General features: G+C 48.2%; 1 protein-coding gene across 1 annotated transcript in view; it reads right to left on the reverse strand.

Moving 5' to 3' along the window:
* GRHL3 (grainyhead like transcription factor 3) overlaps positions 1 to 16,212 on the reverse strand; it is a 31,891-nt gene extending 15,679 nt beyond the window's left edge. The window contains exons 1-6 of the mRNA XM_052635464.1: positions 16,175 to 16,212; positions 6,211 to 6,397; positions 3,461 to 3,522; positions 1,000 to 1,345; positions 691 to 758; positions 74 to 227 (exon numbers count right to left, since the gene is read on the reverse strand). Of these exons, the coding sequence (XP_052491424.1) occupies positions 74 to 227; positions 691 to 758; positions 1,000 to 1,345; positions 3,461 to 3,522; positions 6,211 to 6,397; positions 16,175 to 16,212 (855 nt within the window). The remainder of the gene's footprint in view (positions 1 to 73; positions 228 to 690; positions 759 to 999; positions 1,346 to 3,460; positions 3,523 to 6,210; positions 6,398 to 16,174) is intronic.
* Between the last annotated feature and the right edge of the window lie 1,259 nt (positions 16,213 to 17,471).

Below are 17,471 nucleotides of genomic sequence, written 5' to 3' on the forward strand. Positions count from 1 at the left end.
GGAGACTCCGGCAGGCAGGGTTGACCTGACCACCCCACCCGCTCCCCAAGCTGTCCCAGGGCAGCCAACGTACCTTGACCTTGTTGGAGGACAAGGCAAGGCCTTTGCCGCCCGCTGGTGTCCGCAGGGTGACGGGGTAGAACTGGCCCTTGTTGAGGTAGGCCATGGGCGACTCGCCCGATTTGATGTGGATGGCTTTGGGGGAGCCCAGGGTGTACTCAAAGTCACTGCGGGGAGGCGGGGGAGGACAGTGAGGCTGGGCTCCCAGGCTGAATGGAGTATCCCAGAGGGCAGTGGGGCAGGAAGCCGGAGGCTCTGCTATGGATTTACCATGCGGCCTCACAAAATCACTCTACTTTCCGGGGCCTCCATTTCCCCGTTTTCAGGGCTTCTATTTAACGGCTTTGTTGAGGCACAATCCTCCTGAATAACGAATAATGGAAATGAGAGAGCCCTGAGGGGTGACCAAGTCACAGGGAGACCAGGACACAATGGAACCTTGGTTTTCTAATGTGGTGCTCAGTTCTGAGCTGCTTGTCATAACCTGGGAAAGAGATGTAGAAAGCACTCTTTTCTTTTACATGCCTTTACTTCTCTCTTTTCATTCAGTGATGATGTTTGCTCTGGGGACAGTGTCTGCAATCCCCTGCCCACTGACCAGTGGTCAAGGGTCCAGAGAGGCTAACTTACCTCTTGGGATAGTCCTCTGGACCCGGGGGTTCTGGGGATGTTTTCAGGATATCTGGGAAGAGTAGAGACTGCAGAGAAACACAATCCAGGGAAAATATATGCTCACATTCAGTTCCACTGGGACCTCAACCCAGGGCCACTACATATAGCTGTGAAGGTTGCACAGTGCACAACCTGGACAACAGTGCATGGCAGCCCTGCCTCAGCTCAAGGACTCTTTCCCCCAGTGATTCCAAAGCTCCGACCGCCTCACTGTCTTCTCTCCTTCTGTACATGCAAGTACCCAGGGGTGTGGGGGTGGGCCCTCACCTCCTGTGGGTCATCTTTGAAGGTGCTGTCAGGCTGCCAGCGCTGCGTGGGAGGCACCCCGTGAATGTTCTCAAACAAGGAGCTGAGGGAGCCATTATCATATACATCGCTGGTGGGCAGCAGGTAGCTGTCCACAGAGCCGGTTTCCAGCTTGCTGGGGCCTGCGGGGAGGAGAGCTGCCTTGCCCGGCGTGGGTGCAGCCCCCTCCACGCTCATTAGGTTATTCTTCTTGAGCACATCTGGGTACTCCGGGGTTCCAGACACATTCTCTGTCAGGAATTTCATGAGGTGCGTGGGACTTTCAAGGGGGGTGAGGTCCATCTCATATTCCATGCCATGGTAGTACCTGAGGAGAGAGAGGAGGGATAAGTGGGTACACCGCTTTTCTCGGAGTCTAGAGGGGGTCCTGGGCTGGATTGCAGCGTGACCACCACACTGACATATTGACTTCTTTAATCCAAGGTAACGTTAGGTCTTCCCAACATGCCTGAAATGAGATACTGCAGCGGGCCCAACATGTCACAGGGAGAAGCAGGGAGGAACCAGGTACAGGATCAAGGTTCAGGGGGCAAATGCCTGCTTTATCCATTACAGTACTTGGTAATTTAAAAAACTGAAAGTTTATTCATTCCTTATCCAGAGTCAAATGTCCCCACATTAAAATAACTGTACTGAGTCATTCCAGGTGAGGGCAAGACTGGGTATTTGTGAGTACAGACAGTGTACATTAAGAAAAAAGATCTGGAAGGATATACCCCGAACTATTAAGGGAAATAAGAAAGTAGAATTGCAAGAAACTTTTACTTTTTTACTTTATATTTTTAAGCAAAAATAACAGTGTCTTTAATGCATTTCATTGTACAGAATCCAAAGAACTTTTGCATACAGTCCTCACTTTGTCAAAAGAGCCAGATAAACTATTTTCACATCTGAGAGTCACAGAATCAGAGACACTGAGTGAACACACAGACCTCACTATAAGATGATTCTGTTACCAGTGGGTGCCCTCCTGTGATTGTGCCAGTCTTCATTTCCATCACCATACTTCTGATTCTCAAGGGCCAGCCTCAATATGGGTATTTATTTTGTTACTACATCAAATTTGTTTTTGAAAAGTAAACCAAATTTAAAAATAGTTTCAACAATAGATAGTTTAGTTGTTATAACTACACAAATATTGTTTGCCGGCTGGTTAAATATTTTACTATGATAAGTTTTCTTAGAACGACCTCTGTTGCTACTGGAGTTATGATATTAACTTGAGCTTCCTCATTTTAGAATTTTCTACTTATTTATCCATAATTTCCCTAAAATTGTCATACACCTATAAACAATTTTCTTCAAATGAACAAATACATTACATAATCTACCAATTCATTCCTCCCTCCTCCCCTTCCTTCCTTTTTCACTTCATGCATTTCTATAGACTTTGAATACTTTATAACCAGCAGGTATTATTTTACAATCAGAAAAGCTAACAACATTTAAAAAAAACTGGCTTTGAGGGAAATGTCATGCACAAAAACCTACTGTTTGTAGCAGTGGAGGGCCCTGAGCCAGCTGCAAGCGCCTCAACGCCTGCCTTAGCAGTTTGGGCTTTCCGGAAAGGAGAGAGAGGCCCAGAAGTTTTCCCAGCAGAAGCCCTGTCTACTGAGGGTAAGGAAAAGTAGAGAAAGGGGGGCAGTATCCTTCCAGTGCCCATCTGGCCATGAATATGGCCTGGGCTGCTCTCTACAAGAAAAGGAACATTCATGCCCCGAGGCACCAGTGCCAGGCAGAGGCCCAAGACAGCCAAGGGAAAGAAATATAGGAACATAGGTGTCCCCTCCCCTTGAGGCTGCAGGGAGGGTTTTGAAGCTAGGACAGAAAAGCTTCCAGCAGGGCTTTTCCACCACTGTGGCTTTGAAGCGTGTTTTCAGTAAACTTTAGCCACGTGGCCCACAGGCACTTGCGTCTGTGCGTGCACTCAGGCAGGGTCTCACTGTGACTGTGGGCCCCAGTCTCTTTTGAGATCATAGGTCCCTTCCTCCATAAAAAACAGTTTAAAAAACCTTTTACAATCCTCAGTATAAATACAAATACAACCCAGGCTGGATTGTATAATTTTCTTCTGATTTTAAAATAGATAAAATACTTCTGTGGGCCCCTAAGGGTACCGTGGACTTCCCTGGTGGCTCAGATGGTAAAGAATCCACCTGCAATGTGGGAGACCTGGGTCAGTCTCTGGGTTGGGAAGATCCCCTGGAGGAGGGCATGACACACTCCCGTATTTCTTGCCTGGAGAAACCCCACGGATGATGGTGTTGTAGAGCTGGACACAACTGAGGGCCTAAGCACAAGGGTACTGTGGACCCTAGTACTGGCATTATGCCCCCTGTGCCCAGTGGATAAGGGGCCCGAGGTGAGGTTGGCGGTGGGGGGAGGGCAGAGGGGCGGGGATGGTGGCGAGGGCGGGCCTCACCTCTTGCTTTGGTCGTTCCGGCCCCCAGTGCTGGAGGACAGTAGCCGCTTCTCCTTGGGGCCCTGAGAAGAAAGGAAGAAAGGATTTATGTGTGGCTCTTGGGTAAGATCTGACTGTCACGAGCCTCAACCCCTTCCAGGGGACTCGGCCATGCAGGGGAGCTACCTTGGTCATTGGGAGAGAACCCGCCAGTCCTTTGAGTTAGCAGGCCATTTAGTCTGAGCCCCCAAGTTCCAGAGTGAGAAGAAGTACCCTGAAATTAGCACTTAAGAATCATGGAATTTGGAGTCAGGCAGGCCAAGTTTAAGTTCTAGCTTTACTATGTAAAAGTGCTGTGTGACTCTGGATAAATGATTGTGCTTTTCTGAGATTCAGCTTCTTCATATGTCAAGTGGGTAATGACAATCCCTCCCTCAAGTGGGTTGTGAAGATTTATTACTAAAGATAATGCTCACTGTTTTTTAATGGAGTACTTCCTGTGCACTGGGCCCCGTGCTAAGCGGCTTCTCTGTCTGCTGTAATTTCATCTCTACAACCACTCTGTGACGTCTACTAACGCTATCCCCATTACATGCATGAGCAAAACTCAAGTCCAGAGAGGCTTTGTCATCTTAGTGATTAGGAGCACAGACTGAATCCAGATTTCTTGGGTACGGTTCTTAGATCTGCTACATATCGGCTGTGCGACCTTGGGCGAGTCCCTCAACCTTTCTGCACCTTGTCACCATCTTTATGACAGGAATAATAGCAATACCAACCTGTGGGATTTTTGTGAGTGCTTAGACTAGCACCTGTCACATGGAGAGCATTATGTAAATGCTACCTTTCATGATTATACTTATAATATTGTTGTATCTTAGAGGATTCGGGTCTTTTCTCCCTAAAGCTAACAAAGCCAGAACAAGGTCTCCAGCCAAATCTAGTGATATCAGCACCTGGGTTTTTAATCACACTGATGGGAGAGCATGAGGAAAGGTGCCTGGCACAGTGCCCAGCATTCAGTAAGAAATAGTAAGTGGTCACCTTTAGGACTATACTGCCCAAAGTCACATGGCCAGCGTGTGGTAGGAACAGGTCTCCAGCTCCCAACTTGGTGCTCTTTCCACACCGTCAGACCGTGCCCTGACTATCTGTGGTGCTCCTCTGACCTAATGTGCTCTGGGAAGGGGGAGGGGGGCAGGTGTATCTCCCCGGGATGCTGGACTGCAATAAACCACTACAAGTGTCACCTACCATTCTGGCGCTGGGAGTGGGCTCTTGCTCAGGGGAGACAGTGCTAGATTTTATTTTATGGCCCAGTCTCAAGCGATATATCCCAGGCTGGCGTTTAAGCTCAGACCTAGAATTCTGGCTCCTATGAGGTCCCAGACATTCAGGGACTGGGCTGAGTCATTCAACTCAAATTTCTTTTCCATCATCAGTCTTCTGGGAGAAGGGAAGGGAGGGTAGCCATACCACTCCTAGATGAGAACCAAAAGCCAGAGAGATAATTTGGGGTTTCTTTTGTATCTGAGACCACTTCCTCCAACTTGGTCTCTGAATTTGCAGAGTTTGCCTTCCTTTGTGTAGAATAAACTACTTCTTGGGCCAGTGAATTTGAAGATTTATTTACAAGGTGGCTTTAAATCTTCAACTTCAGATTCAGTTGTCACAACAATCAGCTATTCATGTCCCCAGCCTCCAATTTGGGAAAGTCTCTAGAAGCAATAAGCAGGGATAGCAAGAAAGTTTGCTGTCATATGACAATTCAGACAGATGGGTAGGGGCTGCCTGGAGTTACTAGGCTGAAAAAGATTTTGTGGTCCTGTGTATCTTCAGTGAGAATACAGGTTGTAATCCATTAGCAGTGTCTGGCAAAGGCACTGGAAGGGGGTGATGTCATGTGTGTTATGCACTTGTGGTTACTAATAGGTTTAAGCACACTTCTCCTATGTGAGAGGCCTAATTTCTGTTCTTAGGAACTGGCAGTCTCAAAGTCAAGGCCCCAGAAACAATTAGAGAACAATAAAAGATGGTATGTCAGGAAGTGGTACAACGTGCATGATGGCAGCAAGGGTATGAACGGCAGTGAGATTCTCAGGAGAGGGAGAGGCGATATGAGGGGAGAGCTTCTGAGAGAAGCTGGGCCTTGGGAAGGGCCCTGAAGGAAATGAATGAACTCAAGAGTAGAAGGCATGTTCTAGGAGGTGGGGCTGGAATAGGCAGGTGGGGATGACAGGGCAACTGGGATGACCTAAGGGACAGAAAGATGGTGGATTAGAGGTAATCGCTGTGATGTGTATGGCCAAGGAACTGATCCATTCAATCAATACATACTGAGCATTGTGTGGCAGGCAGTGTGGGGTACTGGGGGCTCAGTCACGATCATGACATAGTTCCTGCCCTCCAGGAGCTCAGTGTCATAAGTGAGATGGAGGAGTAAATGCCCAAACAGCAAGCTTCTGAAGACGGCATCACGGAAAATGACGGTACTTGCTGAGGGTGCCCAGAGGAGGCACGGAATGGGAAAGCCCAGATATCCTTCCCCACCTTCAGGGAATGGATGAAGTAACTTAAAGCTGAGAGCAGGGTTTCGCCAGGGGAGAGGGGAGTGTGCCAGGCAGGGGGACCAGCATGTGCAAAGGCCCAGAGGTGTGAGAGAGCGTGGAGAGGGTTAGGGGTGGTCAGAGTGGGATGGAGAGCCGTGAAGCCTGAGAGCGAAGACGCATGTTCAGGCAGAGGTGGGGCGTGCCCAGAGGTGGCGGGCATACCATGTAGTAGTCATACAGGAAGCTCAGGGCCGCAACGCTATCGTCGTCGCCGTTGACTCTCATCATGGCCTTCGTGGCCGCCGTCAGAGGGTTTTCAAGGTAGGTCTTCCAGGCCTCATCCTCGTTAGTGTAGGGGAACTTCTGGAAGTTAACTGGGTCATTCTTTAGCAGCCGAACAGATCTGAAACTGAAAGGCAGGTAAGGAGGGTCAAATTTAGGCTGTCCCAGCAGAAGGCATGCGTATGCCTCCCAGGTGGCTCAGTGCTAAGGGATCCACCTGCCAATGCAAGAGACGTGGGATTGACCCCTAAGTGAGGAAGATCCCCTGAAGAAGAAAATGGCAACCCACTCCAGTATTCTTGCTTGGGGAATCCCATGGATGGAGAAGTCTAGTGGGCTACAGTCCATGGGGTTGCAGAGTCGGACATGACTGAGCATGCATGCACAGCAGAAGGTCTGTGAATGGTCAGCCTCAGACCAACGTTCAGGAATTCAGAGAGCTACCAGCCTTGAAAACTTGAAATGCTTATTCTGTCATCATTGGACAGATGGGGCAGTAGAAAGTATCTAAACTCGAGCCAAGTGCTCTGGGTCACCACCAAATGTTGCCATGTAGAAGCTATAGGCTTGGGGTCCCAGTTCCGTCAGCTACAACTGAAGACTGCAATCCCAACCTTGCGAGGCTTGAGAGAAGATTCAAGAAAATGCTTCCATGGTAGATACTTATTCAAGGGGAATCAGTGTAGCAAGGATAGGAAATAACAAAGACAAGGTGCAAAGAATAAAATTTCCAGATAACTCAGCATGGGTTCTGATGACATTCTCTTCGAGACTGTGAAAGACACAGAAGGCTGGAGATCATTTCAACTTAGAGAATGTGGCAAGTGACAGAGAAAGCCAGAGTGAGGAAGCCCCTAGGCAGACTCGGTCTTGGTAAATGGCATATCAGACCAACATTTATTATACAGTGCCCAAGTGGCTGCTCAGATGCCAGGAACTGGAGTGGAATGCTGCAGGGCACACCTAGGCAGGCAGAACCTGGGCAGTTCACTGAGAACATGGACAAATACAAGCCACATGGGCTCAAAGGCAAGTGATAAAGAAAGATCAAGAATGTCCTCCTCTTTGGAGGACATTCAACATGGGGAATTATATCACTATGTAATATGTATGGGGAGGGTCCCAGGAATATAGAATATATATATATTCTATATATTTATTCACATACATATATATTCAGACATTACTTTGCTGACTAAGGTCCATCTAGTCAAGGCTATGGTTTTTCCTGTGGTCATGTATGGATGTGAGAGTTGGACTGTGAAGAAGGCTGAGTGCCGAAGAATTGATGCTTTTGAACTGTGGTGTTGGAGAAGACTCTTGAGAGTCCCTTGGACTGCAAGGAGATCCAACCAGTCCATTCTGAACGAGAGCATCCCTGGGATTTCTTTGGAAGGAATGAAACTCCAGTACTTTGGCCACCTCATGTGAAGAGTTGACTCATTGGAAAAGACTCTGATGCTGGGAGGGACTGGGGGCAGGAGGAGAAGGGGACGACAGAGGATGAGATGGCTGGATGGCATCATGGACTCGATGGACGTGAGTCTGAGTGAACTCCGGGAATTGGTGATGGACAGGGAGGCCTGGCATGCTGCGATTCATGGGGTCGCGAAGAGTTGGACACAACTGAGCAACTGAACTGAACTGATATATTGTATATATATATTCACATAATATAGAATAATGGTGATGATAATAAAAAGAATGTCTAATCTTTACTGAACATTGACCACGTTTTAGGCATTGAGATAAGCACTTTTTAAGAATTATCTCATTTAATTCTCACAATAACCCTGTGAGGCAGGTACTATTATTGTTCCTATTTTATATATGAGGAAACTGAAGCTCAGAGAAATTAAGGGAGTTGCCCAAGGTTCCAGTTAGTGGGTTAGTGAGTGGCCCAGAGGGGATTCAAGCTCAGGCAGGATGTTTGCTGTAATACAGAATAGTGTTCTCAAACTTTCGCTGCATCAGAATGGCACAGAAGGCTTGTTAAAACACAGATTTCCAGGCCCCACACCTAGGTTCCCTGGTAATGCTGATGCTGGTAGTCTGGGGACCACACGTTGTGAATCATTCGTGTAGAACATGCTGTTAATCATGAGCAAGGGCACAGAGGTGAGGAAGTTCTGGTTATGTTCATTTTAGAGAAAAGAATGTTGGGAGGATAGCAGTAGGTGAGAAGCAGCAGACAGCCGGGATGGGGAAAGAGAGCCCCAGAGACAAAGTGGGCACAGATTGGCCTGCTGGTGCCCTGATGGCCCCTTTCTAGGTGAGTCTCACAGATTCTCCCGTTAAGGGACACAGGAGTAACGTCAGCTACCGTTCACTGTGCTATTAATGTATGTTTTTCACTCATCAGCTCGGCTCCTTACAAGAACATTAGATGTAAGGATCATTTGCTTCATTTTGCAGATGGAGAAACCTGAGACTTGGAGGAAATGCCCCTCAAATCACCCAACTAGCCCACGGCACAACCGGGTTGTCTAGTACACAAGCCACATACTTTCCACTGAGGCACACTGCTTTCCCACAGTGCAAGAAGGCAGTCCTTGTCACAACAGGAAAATGCTCTAGTTATGGAACTGCAGGCACTGCGGCAGACTGGTGGGTGGGCGAGGGCCTTCACGAATCACACCGCAGGAAATGCCCTCGTGCTGCCCGCAGCTCAAGCCTGAATTCTCAGACACAGAGTGGGAGCAGCAGCCGGGCCCACACGCAGACAGGCCAGGGGGTGGCTCTCTCCCGGGGCCTTCTTCCAGGGCAGTGTCTCCCATCCCCCTGAGCCCCGGGGTGTGGGGTATTAGGCTCTGAAAGGAAGGGAGAGGGAGCTATCACACAGGAAAGAGAAATGACAGAAACCTTCCTGCTCCAAGGACACGGAGAGGGAGGCACACCCCAAGTTTCTGCTGCGATAAATCATGGGCCTTAAGATGGAGAGGTGAGAAAAGGCCCCTCCCAGCTGCCTCCTGGGCCTGGGGTTAAAGGAACTTACAGAGCCAGCCCAGGTGGCTGCCCCCAACCACTCCCAGTCTCAGCCTAAATGGAACTCCCAAACCAACGGGGCACAGAAGGAACAGGGAAAGGCCTGGTGGACCCCACTTTCTGGGTCATCTGGGAACCCCAGCACTTAGCACTGTTCCTTGTTTATAAAATGAGTCAAATAAAAGCACCTGCCATGTAGGACAATGAGGACTGAGTGACCCCGTCACAGGAAGAATGCTCACAACTGGAACATAACAACTGCTTAATATAAAAAGTGGAGAAGGCAATGGCACCCCACTCTAGTACTCTTGCCTGGAAAATCCTATGGACGGAGGAGCCTGGAAGGCTGCAGTCCATGGGGTCGCTGAGTCGGATACGACTGAGCGACTTCACTTTCACCTTTCACTTGCATGCACTGGAGAAGGAAATGGCAACCCACTCCAGTGTTCTTGCCTGGAGAATCCCAGGGATGAGGGAGCCTGGTGGGCTGCCGTCTATGGGGTCGCACAGAGTCGGACACGACTGAAGTGACTTAGCAGTAGCAATATAAAAAGAATGATGCTTTCATGCCACAGAAAGGGTATATGTTACAGAAAGCTCATTCCAGAATGTCAAAAATCTTGAGTTTATGGAACCTTAGGCTGTAGTTTAGACTTCCCTGGTAGCTCAGATGGTAAGGCTTCTGCCTGCAATGCAGGAGACCCAGGTTTGATCCCTGGGTCAGGAAGATCCCCTGGAGAACGAAATGGCAACTCAATCCAGCACTCTTGCCTGGAAAATCCCAGGGACAGAGGAGCCTTGTAGGCTACAGTCCATGGGGTCACAAAGAGCCGGACACAACTGAGCGACTTCACTCACTCAGGCTGTAGTTTGGTCTTCAGGTGTTGAAATAATTTTTCATTTATAATTTCTAATAAAGAAGCAATGTGCAAAAAATTAATCATGCTCTCGACCCAGCTTGGAGCTAGACATTGAGCGCTTGCAAAATGGTACAAGACATGGTCACCCTGTAAGTCGTTGGCAGATGTGGAAGTGAAGTGAAAGTCGCTCAGTTGTGTCTGACTCTTTGCAACCCCGACCGTAGCTGCCAGGCTCCTCTATCTATGGGATTCTCCAGGCCAAAATACTGAAGTGGGTAGCTGTTCCTAGGGCCAATTCGCTGACTCTGGTGGAATGACCCTTATCAGCTTTAACGAGCTATCAGTTATCTTACCCTATTCAAAAATTCAATTTTAGAAGACAATGATAAAGTGCCATCAGAAATGAAAAAGACAGACAATGTTTGCTGTTCATCTGGCTTGTGAGGGTCTCTAATCCATCCTGTGGAGACCCCAAAGTCTGATTCCTTGATACACAGCAGCTACCCTACCTCAAGCATTCACCAGCGTTTACACCACTCCAACAGCTATTTTTCTGCATTGTCTTATCTACTCTGCACAATAGGTTTGGGGGAAGTTGAAACTCAGGTGATATTACCTCCAGGTCACTCAGCTAGTAAGCGGCAAAGGCGCAACTTGAACCTGGCGTTGTTGGACTCCAAGATGCAGCTCTTAACCCCATGCTAGTTTCCTTTCAAATGCCTTTTTCATTCTGGCAGTTCCCCTCCTCTGGAATACACTGAACCAATCCTCCACTGCTAGACAGAAAAGGATTTCCCACCCACACAAGGCAAGGGGGACTAAGTGAGGAAGCGAGATGACTGGAAGTTTCTGGCCAGGCACTAGGGGCAGTTGGGGGGGAGCTCCAGAGTTCTGGTTCCCAAGCCTGTTCATGCTACCAATTAATGTCATGTACCAAGACAAAGTATTTGGCTTCTAGAAAGACTTGGCTATGGATAAGGTTAATGAGCATTGATTCATGTGCCAAATACTGAAATCAAAAAATGTTTGGCTCCCTGTTCTCCTAAAGATTAGAATTGAGGGCTGAAGGCCCGGTGGGGAACGGATGTGAAAGGGTTCCAGGAAGGTGTGAGCCCTCCTAGTGGGAGACAGAGCCAGAACGAAGAGGGGAGACCAGTCACCTTCCCTGAGGGCCTCTGTAAACTCTCTGTTGGTGTCCCTGTCCAAAGCAGAGCTCCTCAACAAACAGAGGTGAAAAGGGGATGAGGGAGGAGAGTGTAGGGAGAGGGCATGATTCTGGGCAGCCTTCTTGTCATCAGATCTTCACCAGGGTACAGCACAGAAGAATCCGTAGTACCATGGGAGAAAGTATTATAACATCAGGGTCATAGCCTGACAGACCAAAGTAACTGTGTGTCCTTGGGTAAGGCACTTCACCTCTCTGGGCTTATTTTCTCATCTGTTAAATGGGTCTATCGAGTGTCTTCTGTGCCAACCAGGGACTCTTCTAGGCACTGGGGAATCAGCCAAAAGCATGGCAGATAAGGCTCTGCTCCCATGGAACTTGCAATCTAATTGGGAAAGACAGACCATAAACAAGTAGGTAAATGAGTTAATTTTAGTTAGTGATAAGCGCTGTGAAGAAAATTAGAACACATTCATGTGATGGAACCACCAGGGCTGGCTACTTTACAGTGGGGATAATCTCTGGGTTGTTAGGAAAATTAAGTGTATTAACATGAGAAATGTGCTAAGCCTAGAGCCTGCCAGGGAATAATCACTTAGTAAATAACAGCCATCATCACCGTCATCATCATCATGACCATCATTTTCTTAGAACCCCTAAATGAGAGTAAAAGGGGACACACTGCCTGAGGTTCTTAAATTAACATCCTCTCCCAGCATCCTGTCTGTGAACCAGGTTCCATGTCAAAAACAAAAGAGACAGTGTAATAACCCCTTGCCTTGACTTTCACATTCATTATCTCATGGAGCCTCCCAACATACATGATGTGTTATTATCTCTACTTTACAGACCAGAAGACAGACGACAGAGATGTTAGGTGACCTGTTCCAGGGGACTGGCCCAGTGAGTTAAAAGCCAGCCTCCTGGAATTTAACTCCACGACTAGTCACTTTTCCACCAACCACTAGTTTCTAAGAAGGGATGCAAAGGAGAGGGAAAAGAACAATAAAGCTGGATGGCATCCATTCACCTAACCATCTATGCCTCATTTTAATAAATATTTGTCAATATTTATTATACTACGTGCCAGGCTTTGTCCTGGGCGGGTGAGACAATAAGATCTCTATTGTCACAGAAGTTGCAGTTTAGTGGCAGGCAAGACAAATATGACCACAAAAACAAATGGACAGCTACTATCAGGTGAAGAAAGCTATGACGGGAAAGAAGCCAGAGGACTTCTGACCTGCTTCAACTTTGGGGAATGACTACATGCTGGTTGAAAAGAGGGGTGGAGGGGAAGAAGAAATGTGGAGATGGGTGTGGGAGGATTTTTGACCTTCCAGATCAAAGGCTAGATCAAAGGCATAAGCCTGGGACAGCTCCCAAAGATTGTCCGCCTACTGTGTGCAGGTGTGAGCCAGGGTTTTTGCATATATTGCCTTGTTTCAAGGAAGGCCAGTCCACTGAGGAGGAAACTCAAGTGTGAGATTTGACAATCCCTCATATTTGCATAGTGTGTTATATTTTTCAACATGCTTCTCATACATTTGTCATCATCTCTGATCCTGCAATGCTCCTGTAAGGTAGGGAGGGAGAGTATGACTATCCCCATTTGATAACAGCAAAAAATGAGCCACAGAGAAGGCCACCGGCTTGCCTAAGGCTAATTAGCTGGTATCTCAGGGCACCAGGCATAGAACAGAGGTCTCTGTCTTCTAGTATCAAGAACTTTGACAAGGCTGTCTCCTCAGACACCTAGAGGGGTGAAATGCCTACAGTGGTGAAGTATGGTTTCATCTCAAGTCCTTTCAGATTCTGAATACCCACAGCTTTCTGGCCAAGCCACTTAAGAATCCAAAGGAGACTAAGTAAATATAAAGCCACTAGTTGAGGGTTTTTTTTGGTGTTCCAGTTAGTGTGCAAAAAGACTTTAGAAATCTAGTTTCTCTTTTTTAGTTTCTGTTGTTGTTGTCCGCTTTGGCCACATCACCCAGCTTGTGGGATCCTAGTTCCCCGACTAGGGATGGAACCTAGCTGCTGAGCAGTGAAAGCGCAGACTCCTAACCACTGGACTGCCAGGGAAGTCCCCAGAAATCTAATCTCTGGCAGCAACTGTAACCTGCCGAAGGACACACAGGACAGAGTAGGATTGGGATTCAAGTCTCTTAGCTTCCTGTCCTGTACTCAGCTCAATCACTACTTTATCTCAAAGGCATTTCTATAATTCAGAGATGGAAAAGTAAGGCCTCTGACTTAATTTTACAGAAGAGGGAAGAAAACTCACCATCAAAGGGGCAGTCTCAAGCCCCACTAAAGAAGGTCCCTGAAACAGGACAGATCCAGGCATCTGGGCCCCACTTCCCTCCAGCCTGAGGAGGAAGAGTTCCAGGGTCTGCCTGAGCTGGGTGTTGACACCCAGATACACCCAATGACTTGTCAAACCCTGTTGTAAGCCACACAGCTCATCAGCAGTGATCAATCACACTCACTAATTACCCACGGGGAGGCCCTGCCACAGCTGCTCACGGAGGAATCATTTTTCAGTCATCCCCATGGAAGGTGTTCCCTGGGCATGGCAGACTGCTCCAGGGTTGTCGTGCTTGCAAGTGGCCCATCTGGTTTCTGGATGCACAGGTTGTGAAATGTGCCTTGTCACCTGCTGGGGGCTCACTTGGGGGCCTCAATGGGGAAATGGCAGTGCTTAGGGAATGGCTCTATAATGACCCCAGTTTGAATAAGGAGGTTAGCAAGAATTGGGAACTTCTGAGGGCAGGGACAATATGGTATTTACCTTTGTAAATAGTTATAGAGTGGGCATCAGAGCTAGGCAGAGCTGGTTCCAGTTTCAGCTCTGCTAAGACTAGCTGTGTGACTTAACACTTGACTTCTCTGTGCCTCAACTTTCTTACCAGTAAAAAATGGGAGAAGATGACAGCAATAACATCACAGTTACTGTGATAGCTACTATTCATTGAGGGCTTATCAAGTGCCAGATGCTGGCCCAACAATTTCAAGTCATTTTTTTGTTTACTCTTTACTCCTTTGTGAGCCATTACTGTTGGAAAATGCAAAGGGATAATGAAGGCGAAGTAATCAGCATAGTGCCAACACATAACAACACAAGTTATTCTTCCTAATACTCACTTTGTGGGGTAGCCCCCAGAAAACTTCATGACAACTCACAGACTCACTTTCTCCTTCTACTATTGACAGAAGGAGACGAGATACTCAGAGATTCTCAGATAAAGAGCTGCAAGCATCGCCAGCTTCATCATCTGGATCCAGGTGGGCAAGTTAACCAACAGCCATCAGGCTCCAGCCAACACTTTTAGCTGCATGTAAATTAATTATGTGCCATTTTCTAATTATACCAGAAACTCACTTTCTCCTCTTTGAAAATTCTTCCCTCGATGGGAATTTTTTTTCACGCTATATTCTCCTCTTGGTTTCCTATCCAATTTTCCTATTCTTTCCTGTAATTCAGGTGAGATGTGAAAGAAATTGCACTCCACCTAGAGACCCAAGGCGCCACATCCCTTCATTCATTCATTCATTCACTCTGTTGAACAGGCTCGGTACTGGGACACAAAAAGTAAATATCATGCTGCCCCTGCCCTCAACAGTTCCCCATTCTTGCAAACCTCCTAGGAAGGCCCAAATATTGGTGAAAGCCATTCCCTTCAAGACTTTCACTAGATCAGTTGCTTTGACCTTTTAAAAGAGGCAAAAGGAATGGAGCTGAGGGGTGGGGGGGAGGTGGTGGATAGCCAGCCAGGATTACTTGTTCCATTTTATAAATGGAACAAAGCTTCCCTTGTAGCTCAGTTGGTAAAGAAACTGCCTGCAATGCAGGAGACCCAGGTTTGATTCCTGGGTAGCGAAGATTCCCTGGAGAAGAAAATGGCAACTCACATCAGTATTCTTGCCTGGAGAATCCCATGGACAGGGGAGCCTGGCAGGCTACAGTACACCGGGTCCCAATAATTGGACACAACTTAGCAACTAAACCACCACCACCACCACCACCAATGCAAAAACCTGAGTTTCAGACAGGGTAAGGAAGACAAGGGAAGGAAAGCAACTAAGTTATTTTATAAGTCAGGCCTTGTGCTTTTTCATTCTCATCCACATCCTGTGAGGCGGGTGTTATCACCCCTTCACATATGCAGAAACACTGACAAGGTTAAAGAGCCCATCCAAAAGTTACCCACTCTGTACCTGGCAGGAAAAGTGAAAGGAAAGTGAAGTTGCTCAGTCCTGTCTGACTCTTTGCGACCCCATAGACTGTAGCCTGCTAGGACCCTCCGTCCATGGGATTCTCCAGGCAAGAATACTGGAGTGGGTTGCCATTTCCGTCTCCAGGGGATCTTCCCAATACAGGGATCGAACCCAGGTCTCCCATACTGCAAGCAGACTCTTTACTGTCTGAGCCACCAGGGGATCCTACCTGGCAGAGCTGGGCTCAAACACAGGTGTGACCCCATAGCAAAGCTCTCAGCCTGCTGACTCAGCAACTACACTGCAGGTCAGCATGGAATTGGGAACCTCCTGCTTTCCCATCCTTTGCCAGGTCTTCTAGGCCAGTGGTTCTTAAACTTGATCATGCATCAGAATCACCTGGAGGGCTTGTTAAAACACATATTGCTGAACCCCACCCCCAGAGTTTTTGATTCAGTAGCGCTAGGGTGGGGCTGAGAATCTGCATTTCTACGGAGTTCCCAGGTGATGACGCTGGTCCAAGGATCACACTTTTGAGAATACCGTTTTTTTTGTTTTTTAAGGTGAACCAATAATTCTCTCTTTTAAAAAACTATGACTCTTTCCTCTCTCTCCTCATTTCAAAAGTGACACAGGGTCACTTTGTAAAACACAATATATAAAACATGGAATATACAGAAAAATTGGAATAGAGAGACTAGAATTCACCCACATTCCTCTGCTCAGAGATAAGCACAGTTAACAGTCTGGCAGTATCTCATCAATTTTCAACATCCATGCTGGTGAGAAGCAGGGTGACACATTGGTGCGGAGCATCCCTTTGGCCCCTTATAATATCCCAGCTCTTCAGCGAGATCTGGGGGAGTCTGGGACAAGCTGAAATCCCCTCACTTGCAAAATTGTATTTATACTCCCATCCTTCACTGAAGTGTTGAGAGGGTTACAGGAGATGATTCCTTATCAAATACCGGACCCTGTGTCCACTGTAAAGTCAGCGCTCAAAGAAAGACTTGGCTGTTACTTTTGTTTTAACCGAAGGGTGCTTTGGATACGCTCTTTGCGTTTTCAGCCCTGAGACTCTTCCTTCCCGTCGTCCTCCCTGTGGACCCCTAAAGACCCTCTGGGCTCCAGACACCGACAGGAGGCTCCTACTAGGAGAGGGCAGCAGACTGAGTGGCAGGCGCCGCCGCCCTTAGGGTCCTCGCAGGGGCCTCTCGGCCCAGTTGCCTGTTTTACAGCCCGGTCTTACCGAGGGTTTTTAACTTTTCATTCACCAGCAGCGTAGCTCTGACTTTTAATAACACGACAAAAATTTGCTCCTGGCAATCATGGTTTCGACCACAAAACCACAGCGGGAGGCGTTCCTGGTTAACTCTTTCAGCGCTGCAGGCAGTCTGGAGCCCAAGCGCTCTCGGAGCTTGGGTGGAGTGGCGGCGGCGAAGCCTGAGGTCACAGACCGGGATGGGATGGGTCGGGTCCCCCTCCTACCCTCCCTTGAGGCTCTCCAAGCTTCAGGGAGGAAGATGGTTTCAGATTCAGACAGCTTCGGGGAGGAAGATGGTTTCAGACAGCTGGTGGGGGCCAGACTGCGGCCAGAGGGGAATCCCGGTGTGCCTCCCTCACTTCCCTCTCTTTCCTTCATTCCACAGACCTACTGCGTGCTGAATACTTAATCTCTACACCCTTCATTTCCTCAACGGACGGAACGGGACAGCACTGGCCAACCAGGCGCCCAGTATGCCCTCGCGTTCAACAAAGATGCTTCTCCAAACATGGCAGCCTGACTGCGACCCGTATAGCTCTCTCGAGGAGCCGTTTCGCGCGAGAAAAGGGCATCTGGCAGCGACTTCCGGCGCCCCCGCCGCCCCAGGATCCCTTGCGACCGGCTCCAGCCCCCGAGGCGCTGCGTAGGAACCACGGGCTGGAGGCACCAGCGGTTTGTGGAGGACTGGAGGCTGGCAGATGCGCCCAGC

This window comes from Budorcas taxicolor, chromosome 2, assembly GCF_023091745.1.
Source record: "Budorcas taxicolor isolate Tak-1 chromosome 2, Takin1.1, whole genome shotgun sequence".
Taxonomy (NCBI): Eukaryota; Metazoa; Chordata; class Mammalia; order Artiodactyla; family Bovidae; genus Budorcas; species Budorcas taxicolor.